Source organism: Electrophorus electricus, chromosome 2, assembly GCF_013358815.1.
Source record: "Electrophorus electricus isolate fEleEle1 chromosome 2, fEleEle1.pri, whole genome shotgun sequence".
Taxonomy (NCBI): Eukaryota; Metazoa; Chordata; class Actinopteri; order Gymnotiformes; family Gymnotidae; genus Electrophorus; species Electrophorus electricus.
This window is the reverse complement of record NC_049536.1, coordinates 31,632,722-31,645,864: the sequence shown is the minus strand read 5'-3', so window position 1 is coordinate 31,645,864 and position 13,143 is coordinate 31,632,722. Positions and strand designations below refer to the sequence as shown.

Genomic DNA, 13,143 nt, shown 5'->3' with positions numbered 1-13,143 from the left:
TGCTAACGTACCATGTCTCGTACTGCATCATATATGAACAGCTCTTATTCTTTAGTCAGGTGCCCCCACTCACAAACTGTACTACTATCGGATCTACCGTTTTCATCATAGTATTATTAGGAACACCAAGACAGCCTCAAACTTGGGTTGTATTGGGTGAGCTGAAATCCACTGCCTATATCGTCCCAGGGCTGAAAAAAAAGCAAAATGGAACATGTGATACTGGAATTAAATTAAGGTTTATTAGTACTCATTAGACAACAATGTACACAGCTGTAGTATAGGAACACTCATGGCTTATAGAAGCATAAGGTGGACCTGGACCTCACAGCCACCTCAGCAAGATAACATAAATACACCAACACACTATACATGAGGTTAAGCATGCCCCTGTCACATTCGCACAATGGCCACACATACACTGTCCATATGTTGAGAGGATATTATGTATATTCACCGGTGAAGCTCAACAAAAATGACACCATGTTCACATTTACAAATGCACTGGCACAATAACAGAAGCAAATATACTGTTATTATTCTGAAGTAAAGAGGAATTAGCATGTTTTTCGACCTCTCAGTGTGTTTATTAAGATCTAATCAAACCTACTCGAGATCTGTCAGCCAGAACAATAGCCAAAGCTTCAGTAATTATATTATAGATGTAGTGTTAACTGAAGGACACAAGCTCAAGTGTCAAGATCACACACGTACACACAACCGCACGTGGATGAAACGCTTCTGCCCGTGGACATTAGAAGTGCCTCATTACAGGAAGATCAAGAATAAATAGGAAAATAAAAAAGATTTTCTTTTAACACAGCACAAGAATTGTCAACCAGGCTACACATGGTCCAATTTATCTCTCCCTCTGTGTGGACTATGTCATTACAACAAGGTTAAAATTCATAGCAGGAGACACAATAATACAAAGTGGAAGTTATGTTTCCAAATAAACTAACTGACAAAAGAATGAACTTTAAAGTGTTCACACACAGAAATCTAACAATTGTTACACAATATACTTTATAAGACTGTGAATTATTAAGAAACCCAGATAAGAATCCATCCATGGCACACACGAGTTTTACACTATAAGCAGTCATCAGTATCTCCTCTGCTGTCAGCTGACTCACAATGTACAAAAATAAACTATAAATACAGTGTAATATAATTCAATAGACATTATGCATATTTCTGGCTGTGGTTAAAATTTGCACCATAGGAAAGTAACTGCCACTCCCAGAAGACGCTGACGCACACACACACACACACACACACACACTTTCTTTCAATCAGAATACATATCAGCATCTCGGAGACACTTCCAAGAATGTGGTGACAGAAGGAATAAAGATTCGTTAACACATTATTGCATAATTACACATCTCAAAGAACAGAGTCACCAAGATCTAGTGTGTTTCCACAGAGCATTGAGTAAGAATTACCATCAATATATGACAGCACTGATTTATGCCTTTCAGTAAGCACTGTAGAGCCCATTAATGTGGGTGAGAGAGTTGGGAAAGCACTGAACATGGTCAAATTTTCCTCACGTCAATGTTGAGGGCCAGACACACCACAGTGTTTCTGCTTGTATTTCTACCATTTAACCTGAGCAAAATACATGTTCCTTAGTGTCTAAACTAGCTGCATATGTCAGTGTTTACCTGCATATAGTTATGGGATGATCTTTTTGTTGGTGTTTTTGTTTGCAGTATGACAATATATTTTTATTTCTTTTAGTAGTTTGTTAAAGACTAGTCTGTTTACTATACTAACACTGAGATTTTCAGATACAGTGTTTAGGTAAAGACTCACTCCTATCTCACATAATAACTGTTGAGGTCCTTTGATTTAACAGATAGAAGGATGGCCATAGGGAATCATCTACAGGCCTGAGGATATTGTGAATCCTCCCCAAGCTATCTCAGCTTTGACTTGATTACAATTCAAAAAAGTATCATGCAATCTCTTATTTGTATTATTAAACACTAAAGTCTCATGTCTTTTTTAAAAGGTTCATAGGTTACTTATTTTTATGTGAGTATCCTACCCAGAGAGAGGGACAGGATTAGTGAGGGTAGTGGAGGCCTCAGGGTTGGCATGGATAGCCTCTACAAAAGATGGCAATTAACACCCAAGTGGTGTAAATATTCAACAGGCTGGCACATACAGCATAAGCCTCTCAGCTGAGTATAATATCACAAAGCATGTTCCTCAATTTTCAAAGAATACGCAAATTAAAACCTGACACACAGAGAAGGTCTGACATCCACTCTAGAGCCCACCCGAAAGAGTATGAACATGAATCCATTAAGAGCATGTCTGCTCTCTGTCATACAAAGTCTTCAACAGAGTCACGTGCATGTTAGATGTGCACGAGGTTTTCTGCCTACGCTGCTGCAAAGCTGTTTCTCACACCTCACTCCGTACTAAACACCCAAAGATTCATGGAAGAAGAGCACAGGGCGAAGCATACAGAAAAGGTCCCATTCTGGCTCTCACATCTTCTGCGTGAAGTTCTCAGGAAACACCCCTTTTTTGCTGAGATCTTTTGTCTGAAGCCAGTCCGCCTCCTTCACCCCCATCAACCAGCCCTCGTCCTGCAACAACACAAAAAGTCTCTGTTTTCTGCACTGCAGCTCTGAATCCTCGTGGACACGCACAAACCATTCCAACTCCTGCCGTCCACGCTGCAAGGGTGAAGGGGCGGAACAAGAATCTGCTGGGGTTGTGTGATATTCAGAGTGGCACAAAACCCAGCTGGAGTCTATGGAATATAAAATGAGAAGATAAGAGACAGCGCTGACCTGCTCGTCTGCGTTATCATAGGTCACCACGAGCACCACGTCTCCAGCTTTGAGCTCAAGCTCGTCTGAGTCATTGGCATTGTAGTCGTGCATCGTTTTAACCTACAGCGGGCAACCAGGGGAATGACATTTTCAAATGGGCCCGGGTAGATTTTTTCGTTATATGTAGGAACTCTAACGAACAGTGAATCTAAAAGGCTTGTAAGAGCTCAGTGGCAGAATTTCGTACTTACTTTGTTCAGGAAGCCTGGTGGCATTTCCACCTCTGTGCTCGCTTTATCAGCTTCTGCTGGCTAAATGTAAACAGTAATGAGATGCAAATAAGAGGAAGTATGAATACAGCTGGGTCTGCATTAGTAATGCAATTATAAGATTACTAACAAAAACAGACATTTGTGCGTGTGTGCATGTCATGGGGAGGGTTTAGAACCCAGTGACGAAGCACTCACTCCTGCCACCTCTTCTGTGGCAACCGAACTTTCTGCTCCCTAGAGAATTGAGACCAAAATAAGGGGGGGTAAAAATCGAGTGAACAATGAAGAGACAGACAGAGACAGACAGACAAAGACAGAACAGTTCAAATAAAACAACGGAAATCTTTCCTCTCCAACATACCATGCTTACTTCACTCTGCCACCATAATTACTACTACTACTACTACACTACTACAATGACTACTGCCCAATGACATGTCCCAAACGCCATGCCAAGCAACCATGTGCCTCACTAGTGGTGCCCACAGCAGCATGCCTTCAGTCCGGCTCCCCATTAGCCAGCCAAGGCATGAGCACCGCCTGAGCTAGAACAATACCTGAGCCCCATCACTGTCCCAACCCTGAGCCTGCACTGGCTGGGACCCATCATCGTCCCCAGTCGGCTGGGCGGCTGGCACTGTGCGCACCGGCTGGCTACCATCGTCATCCCAGGCAGGATGTATGGGCTCTGCCGTGTGCGCGGGACGACTACCGTCATCCTCCCAGGTGGGCTGGGCAGCGCCATCCCCCCCGCTAGTGCGTACAGGCTGGCTATCATCCTCATCATCCCAAGTCTGAGGGACCTCCCCGTGGCTCTCTGCCTGCTGTAGTGGAGAAGGGTGGTGGTGAGAAGGGGTGGGTGGATGGGGGTGGGGGTGGGGGGGTCGGGGGTCCAGGTAGAGGGGGGGGGGGTTTATGAGAGCCAGGGGAGGCAGGGCCAGGGGATCAGGGAGCAGTGAAGAACGAGTGAAGGCCAAGACAGCATGAAAAAAGTGAACTCGGCTGTGACTGCAGATTTAGAGATAAGGAGGATACCTGGGTGGACAATAAAGTACTCTTTTGTTGAGAATTTGAACATCCAGCATTTTATAAATAAAGATTGATAAATACAAATACTGAAGACATATAAAGAGGAGCACAGAAACATGTACAACCACACTGTACGGTATATAAGTCTGTATTATTTGAAAACACAAATGAGTCAGTGACAAAGAGAACTAAATTAAACACCTCATTCGCCTCCCATGAATCCCAGTTCTTCAGTAAACCACAGCAAGAAGCAGATATCAGAACATTAATGACGAGACAAAAGAATGTTTAGATAAAACGTGACAATTAATTCAACGGAAGCAAAATAATACAGTATATTTACCATGGAAACGGAGCAAAAAATAATTTCAAACATGTAAATCAAGCTTTTGGAGCCTTTTAACCTTCCAAGTCTTAGGCATTATGGGAGTCGGACCTGCGGAGCTGGACCAGAGGCGACAGGGGTGGTAGCAGCCTGCAGTGCATCCAGGTCCATGTCTAAAAGATGGCTGGTGACTGGTGTGTCATACTGTTTAAGGGGAGAAAGAAAGCTACTGCAGCTAAATTCAATGCAAATCCCCTTAATTTGACTGCAGATTTTTGTTTTGTCAGTGGCTCTAGGAGCAACTGTCCAGTCGGTAACAAGCAAACAGGTAAAAAGGCTTGATATGTGAAGTGGTACTGACTTGTGTTGGAGAGGTAACACTGATAGCTGGTGTAGCTGCTGCTTCATCAAACAGGTTAATGATGTTATCCTGTTTCAGATCCTTTGATGGGGTCACTTTAGGTGGTGGAGGAACAGCAGGTCTCAGCTATTAACAAAGACACACACACACACACACACACACACACACACAGAAAGACACACACACAGGCAAATATCCTTTTACTGCATATATAAAAACAACCTTAAACTATCCTAAATCAGCTGCTATAAGTCCTTTTGCCCAAACGTGTAAGCTAAATATACTAAATATACACACCTTATCTTGTATGTGTTTTAGTCTTTTCGACACTAACTGTGTTACTACCTTAGATGGAGATTTAGGGATGGCAGGTGGTCCTCCTGGGCTTAGAGTGTGATTTGTATCTTGTGTTTGGTCACTTGAAAACAAAAGAGAACTTTATTACATTTAACTCCACAGCATTACTGGCTATTAGGGACCTCATGCTTCTTGTAGGCCCCATACAAGTCCAGCTGCCCTGCATTGCAAGCCTTAACCTCAGCAGGCAGTACAGTCTATAGCCTAAACTGAAGCAATACCAGACCAGAAGTATGCTCAGTGTTTATGGGGGAAAATACAGCTACTATTCATGCAAAGAGCCTTCAACACACTTGCTCCTTATGCAAACTCATTCTCCACATGCATGCTTCTGGGTGGACTCACATACAGTAGACTCTGTTCAAACACATACTCTGAATGTAAAAGAACTAGAATGTGTTAACCACAAGCTTATAGGCAGCAGACTACATGGTTTCCATCTTGCACAAGACAAATTGCTGTCCAGGTGGGCAGCTAAAGGCAGCACACAAAGGCCTCCAGCAAAAGAGAAAGCATAACCACATACATACATGGCACACACAGATTACACATCCTCAGACACACATTGATAACATACACACACACAGACACACACACACACACACACACAGACACACACAGACACACAGACAGACACACACACACACACACACACAGACACACACACACAGACACACACACAGACACACACACACACAGACACACACACACACACACACACACACAGACACACACACAGACACACACACACACACAGACACACACACACACACACACACAGACACACACACACAGACACACACACACAGACACACAGACACACACAAACAGACACACACACACACAAACAGACACACACACACACACACACAGACACACACACAGAGACAGAGCACTGCAGGGCTGCCACTGTTACCTCCTTTGGGTGGCTGATGTCTTCCCCCCTCGGTTACCTGCTTTTCTGTGAGAGTGGTGGTGATGTTCATTTGTTTACTTATTTATTCTTTGGTTTGTTTATAGCACAGTCATACTGGGCAGAAATTATAGAGATCAGTCTGAGATTCCTGGACTGAAGGAAATGGTGAAGGCTCATCAAAGGTGTAGTTAACGTAGACCAACAGTGCTCAGCTCTAGTCCTGGAGAGCTACCACTCCACAGAGTTTAAGTTCAGTACACCTGGCTCAATTACTGAAGGTCTTGATTAACTGGACCAAGATTAGGCTCCAAGCCTTCTAGATTAGGCTCTGAGCTAAACTCTTCATGGCAGTAAATCTCCAGGACTAAAATGTGGCACCCTTAATGGAGACTATACTCAGAGGTGATCACCATCAAAAACTAACAAACAACTCACTGACCTTGACATGTCTTGATTCTCCAGTTTCACCAGTATGTCATGCATATTTTGGCTCAGCTGGGAGGAAAAAGGTCATGTTAAATAGTATCGCTGCTTTGAATGGGAAGATTCGAAGTCTAGATAGAGTCCTCACCTTCCCTGTTTCTCTGTGAAACTTCTCCTCCAGACCTGCCACGCTCTGGAAGGTGTTTACATAGAAGCCAACACGACTGGAAGAGAGAAAAACCAACTCAAATCTGCCCTCCGCACAGCAACAGCGGACTCAAAAAAATAATCAACTGACCTCATGCTTCTCGTAAAGACTCTACAGTATTTCATGCATTTTAATGTAATATCTAGCAAACTGGCAGTGAAAATGCCCAGGCAAAACTACTACAGTATACTATAAGGTAAATATATAAATTATTCATGTGCTGAGTGTTCCTTCTTCTGCTAACAAATCCTGAAAAAACACTGAGAGTTAGGTGAGCAGATGCCATTCATGTACATGAATGTTTATTTGAAGGCAGTGTTTGGGAAGGCCCAGTGGCTTATCACTAAACCTTAAAAGAATCACCACAATGTTGAATAGATTCTGAGTAAATAAGGAGAAGTCAGTGTAATAAACCACAGTGGTTACCTGTTCCAGAGTGACGGCAACTCCTCCTGGAGATCTATGTTGATATCCTCAAACACCTTCTGGGCCCTCTCTAACTCTTCCTCCGCCTATGCACAAACATACATACACGTGAATGAACGCTGGCCAAGATGTATTCGGCAATGTTGGACTTTACCCAAAAATAAACAGACAACCTGAAGCTTACATTAAGGAGCAAGACGTGTTTTACTACCTGACACCTGGAGAGGTTGCTCTGAGCAACGTTATGAGCTGACAGAATCCCCTGTGCCCATCCTGGAGTGGCCCTCTCCAACAAGGATGCTGGCTAAACAAAACAAAACAAAACAACAAACAAACAAAACAAAATAAAACAAGACAAAGTAAAAACCGATACTTGTCAAGCAGTGCACAGGAGATTTACACAGGTTACTTTTATGCAGGGACAGAAGGACCACAACAGATGTGTGTGGTGTGCTGCAAACAAACAAACTGTGTCAGTAAGAGTCTGGCTATCGGCACCTTTGAAATCTTAATGCCTCCTTCCTTCTTCTTGCCCTTGTTCACGGCAGCAAAGTTGTGGCGGGCGCTGTCATAATCCACCAGCTTCCTGTCTCGCTTCGCTATACGGGCCTTGAAACAGAGACAGAGGTACAGTACGGAAGCCCAAACTGTGGGAGTATATGTAAGAGGGATGAAAAAGAACACACATCTTAAAATACCTTGATATCAGGGAACTGGCCCAAATAGGTGTCCATGGAGATCAAAGCATGATCCACCAGTTTCTGGTGAAAGTCTGTCCACAGGAGGTCAGAGTCCTATAATACACACAGCAGTGCAAAAATGCTATGGGTTGGCACAAGTGCCCAGATGTTGCTAAACAGACATATTAATACGCACGCATCAAATGCAGCGCTACAGCAAAGTACACTCTAACACCCAGGTGATTCTAAGACACACTACATCTTTACTATGTGGTCCAAATCTTATTTAAATATCAATGACTGTTCATTCTAGCATAAAAGGACAAGACATGAGAAACAATGAAGAAAGCCTTTAAAAAAGACTACATCAGGGGTTATCATAATATTATAATTAATAATTATATTAATAATTAATAATAATTGACCTAAAGTATTACAATTTTGAAACCTAAAGACAATCTGTTCTGTACCCTATCTGTTCTGTCATGGATTTACTGCATTTCTAACATTTCCTTTAGAAAGAAAATAAATCAGGCAAAAAGCAGAACCACAAAACCACAACTTTAAGTGAATTACAAAACAATATATCTTCTCAATGTTTGGGAAAAATCAATGAAATTAAATAAACAGTACAAACAAATGCTGCGTGTCAGTGAAAAGACACTAAATTATTCTCACATCTCGAGTCACGACAACTAATAATGAGAACAGGAGGGAGAATCAGTAACCTCTATAGTAGAGTCCATTTCTTCTTTACCGTACCAGTCTGGGTCATACATATCAGCCAGGCACTCCTGGAGACGGCTAGAAGACTCGTGCATTGCTGTTGAATAACAAAAAGATAGTCATCAGGGGTAGAACTTGACACACAGCACGAAACTGTTAATCTCAACTTAACGAACAGACCTTTTACAGCAGCCAAATAGGCTCGCAGGTCTTTCTGCAGTTTGGTGCCTTCAGCCTAGGAACGGAATTAGAAAAAGACATTAATCTGTAATTCAGATAGAGCCAGTGGAAGGATGGCTGGGCATGCAGTAGGTAGCAATAAGATAAAGCATTTAGACTGTTTATGAGTAGTGAGTGGGAGTTCTCACCAGCTGTTTGTTGAAGTTAATCACTCCTTCCTCAAATGCAAGGTCTTTGGTCTCATCGGCCTTGCCAAGTTTTTGTAGAACCTGAAGGATCACAGAGGTTTCACGACTCAAGGAAAAAATGCAGACTTTCAGTGGAAGAGGCAAAAAAACGACACTTTATAATTCCTTAATTACGTTCTACAATTGCAAGACTGATTATATGTCAGGAGAGGAAAGTTTGTACTGCCTTTATATGAATCTAGCGCACACGATCATGGAAGCAGTCATTGTTTTCAGAGTAAATTTGTGGACCTGTAATTTATCCTGGGCTGAAGGGTAAATCTCTCATCATTCATCTCAGCAGAGATGGCCTTACAACCACAGACAGCATCAGGGCCTTCCAGATGTCCTTACCGGACTGCTGCATATTGACATTGTTGAGGTTCATCCTACCACTTCAATAAGCAAAACCTAATTCCTAGTCAAGCATTTTAAATATTCATGCTACCAATAACCTGGCATGCTGCATCATAAGCACTCAGACAGCCTTTAAAGTGTTACTTTGGTGGGGGGTGCATTTCCCAACTAGAGTTGTTAGAGTGCATTCAATCTTATTATTATTATTCATTAATGTTACCTTTAAAACCATTGTAATTGACTAGGGTTTTTTCTGCAAAGTTAAACATGGGAGATGATGGAACCTCTATCCATAATGACTAGCCATTTTTAGCTAGTCAGATTCTGCTGTCCTCCTATACCAAGTGATAAACAGGCTTAAAACAAGTCTGGATTATAAGGACAGAACACTGGACAATACCTTGATTAACTAAACAGTTCCTAACTAGATCTTATGTAAGTTTCCTGCAGCAATCCACCAAGTATAATGGTGGCAGTGCATCAGTGTTGCAATTCATTCATGTTAAGGTTAAAAGAGTTTCACTTAGTTCTTTGAGTAGGTACAGTAGCAAATGTCCCTAACGTCAATAGCACGATTTAAACGAATGCGTTAAAACAACATGAGTGACTAGTTTATTGGGTTTTAAAGAAAAGTGTATGGTTAAACACTGCAAAGTCAAGAGATCCATCAGTCGGGCCACGAACATCATCAAAATTATGGGTGCAGCCATAAATTAACAGATGCAAAACCTTACTGCAGTGTCTCAAATGTAACAGCAGCTGGCAGGCCACTCCATTTACCTACAGTGGAAGCCTATGGTCTGAATATCCCGCCCCGCGAATACCAAAATGATTAATCGCAAAATCTCATATTCTTAATATTGTGAGTCTACAAATTTCTCCTGCGTGAGCTCTGGGTTGGCTAAACGGGGCTCACTGCAGTAGACGAGAGAGGATGGTATTAGTACCTGGGGTCGTGGTGCGTTACGCGTCAGGGGTGGGCCTGCGCCGGGGTCAAAGCTTTCAGCGTTATACTAATACTGTGAGACAGACAACTGAGTCTGATTATATTCCATCGCCTGCAGGAGCCAACTCTAATCAAACGCGTTAGGGTTGGGAGAGGATGCAACGATGGAAACGCTATCCATCACATGAAAATTGGGCTACGGCAATCGACCATCAGATGCACCATGTCTAGCGTTGTGTAAAGTCTCCGTTGAATAAATATGAATGGCAGTGATTATATTAAAGTAATATGGTCTCTTACCTTTTCTTGAGCCCTGGTTATTTTTTTCTGCACATTGCTCGCAATTTTTCCAGCAGAAACTCCCTTTCCCACCGTCAACTCAGCCATTTTGTCTTGCTTTTAGCCTAAAACCCTGGTCAGATGACTAGAACACCTATTACATTGGGAAATCGTTAGTACGTGTATCCACAACACTAACAGTGATTTAATGTTTTTGACCAGTTAATAATTTTCTTTATCGTACGTAAACCTGCACGGACGCACTCAGGATTCTCAGATGCGCGTAGACCGACGACAGCATCATCTTAAAGAGACAGCGCACAGCCAGAAACGAGAAGACGGACCACTGAATATCAGAGGCTCATTTATTACGATGCACTACTCATAATGATTAACTAAATAAGACCCCCGAAATAGTAGACTGTATATCAAAGCTTTCATTGTTGGTACCAAATGTATAACTTGTATTTAAGGCTACGTAAATGATGTCTTATCTTAAAGTTTGTCTGCTAAGAATGCGTCAATAAAGACAGAAAAGAAACGTGTTACAGTCATCTGTAAAAGTATTATGCTCTTCAAGGAATTCTGAGATATTTTAGCTACTGTTTTTACTGACAAGCTTTTACTTGAATGCTTATTGTTAATATACTATTAAAATAGTATTAAAATACTATAATAAATAAATAAACACTAATACAACAAAACATTAATGCAAACAAACATTAGCATAATATAAAGTTACAATATTTCAAGTTTCAAGTTCAAGTTTGGTTTATTTGTCACATACATAGTCATACACAATATAACTTGCAGTGAAATGGTTTGAGAGTGCTCTGTCCAAACTGAGGAAAAAAAACAGGGGTGCACAGGGAAATATATATTCTATATATATACAAAAATATATTAACAATGTATGTACAATATATGTATAATATGTTTATATACACAATGTACAATGTATATATGGATATGTATATATGTATGTACACAGTGTACACAGTGTACATCTTACAATTGACATATTTACAGTTACATGGTGGTGGTGGTGGTCCCCACAGTTTATCACTTTTATTTTTTGTTTATATTTTTGTTTATATTTTTGTTTATATTTTTTGTTTTCCAAAATGTTATTCATACTTTTTTTAAATGGCTAGAAAAACACAGATTTGGTTCCCAAACATCTTTTAATTTTTTTACATGGAAAACCTTTTAACATGATAACATTAACAAGTGAAACACAATTAATGAATTACCATGAAACCATGATTACCATGAAATATGCAACAAACAACTGAAAGTGATGCACAAATTTAATCCTTAAATTAAAGTCAGAAAAATCTTTATGATAAATTTACCCATAAACCTACCGTATACCTACCATTACCTATAAACCATTAACTATAAACAGTTAAACACAGCACATATAAAATCTATTTTGCTATCTCTCCGCAAATTAAAATGTAACACTGACAATAATACGCCTGCATGCGGACATACATAATTACACCTATACAGGAAATTCAGTGGACAGTTTATTCCAGCATTGGACTTAATTCATTTCCAGGAAACCATCTCATAGCGTAATAAATTCTATGTGATGAATGGGGTATCTGAATGGAAGAATCTCGACACGGAAGATCAATTCTTGACAAATGAAGTTGGGGTGTGATGCGCCTTGGGTGCAAGCTTGTACTTTTGCCATTGCTCTCTAAGGATCAATTTGTGTTCCAATTTTTTTTTTTTTGCTGAGACCAGTACAAATACACTATCTTGATTTGAACATATCACGACCACAGTAATTTCCTATTAAAGTTATTGCTTAGGTCATGACGGCCTAACACATTCTACCCATACAGTTGCACCACACGATGGCGCCTGAGTAGCAACGTTAGGTGTGCTTTTTGCAACCTCTGTTTCCAAGAGCGCATACTCGAAACAAAACGCTCACAGAAGTAGCAAATACACAGAAATCTCAAGTTCAAGGAGATATTCCACGTTTTTTTCCTGATGTTGGTCTTTAATGGTTGGGTGGACTTATTATATATATATATATATATATATATATATATATATATATATATATATATATATATATATATATATATATATATATATATATATATATATATATATATATATATATATATATTGTGGCTACCCTGCTTTAGAACTAATGGAAGATGTTGCCTTTACTACTAATGAACGGCAGATTCTAAAACTCTTAGCAGGCAATTTAATGCTTAAAGGGCTACGCTGAAGTGTTATGCTATTGCGTATTTATGTGCTTTTCGATACACTTGACACTTGACAAGGATCTCATGGAAGTAGTTCGTTTTCAAAAAGTTTAAAAATGTAATATAAATATATAATATCTAAAAAGGTCCAATTGATTGTAATTCATCAGTCAAATTTGACTGACGTTTATTTCCACTGAAAATGTGGATTGTGATCTATTAATAGTAATAGATCGTTTGAAACCTAGGTTTGTTACTATTAAACGTTTTACTTCTAAAAGTCTTTGCACCTATGCGATGTGAATAATTGATGGAACTAACGGTAGCATCACAGGCTTCCCATAGGCCGACCACTCCCATTTGATTAGACGCATTCACGAGTGAATGAAACTTGAGAAAACA

General features: G+C 40.5%; 1 protein-coding gene across 7 annotated transcripts; it reads right to left on the bottom strand.

The window, feature by feature from the left end:
- Nucleotides 1-220: 220 nt before the first annotated feature.
- LOC113584305 (myc box-dependent-interacting protein 1) lies at nucleotides 221-10,805 on the bottom strand. Of its 7 annotated transcripts, none has more exons than XM_035523828.1 (21): nucleotides 10,772-10,805; nucleotides 10,529-10,661; nucleotides 8,887-8,967; nucleotides 8,699-8,753; nucleotides 8,521-8,615; nucleotides 7,811-7,906; nucleotides 7,611-7,721; nucleotides 7,324-7,416; nucleotides 7,113-7,198; nucleotides 6,627-6,702; nucleotides 6,495-6,550; nucleotides 6,056-6,100; nucleotides 5,128-5,200; nucleotides 4,783-4,908; nucleotides 4,533-4,625; nucleotides 4,298-4,324; nucleotides 3,625-3,891; nucleotides 3,263-3,301; nucleotides 3,047-3,106; nucleotides 2,814-2,915; nucleotides 221-2,606 (listed from the first exon to the last, which is right to left on the bottom strand). In XM_035523828.1, exons 2-21 carry the CDS (start codon nucleotides 10,613-10,615, stop codon nucleotides 2,505-2,507), a joined length of 1,770 nt encoding a protein of 589 aa, XP_035379721.1. In that variant the 5' UTR covers nucleotides 10,616-10,661; nucleotides 10,772-10,805; the 3' UTR covers nucleotides 221-2,504. The 7 variants fall into 7 exon arrangements, with proteins under 7 accessions (XP_035379721.1, XP_035379722.1, XP_035379720.1 ...); XM_035523829.1 differs by lacking the exon at nucleotides 10,772-10,805 and adding an exon at nucleotides 10,752-10,766; XM_035523827.1 differs by having other exon boundaries at nucleotides 10,529-10,788.
- Between the last annotated feature and the right edge of the window lie 2,338 nt (nucleotides 10,806-13,143).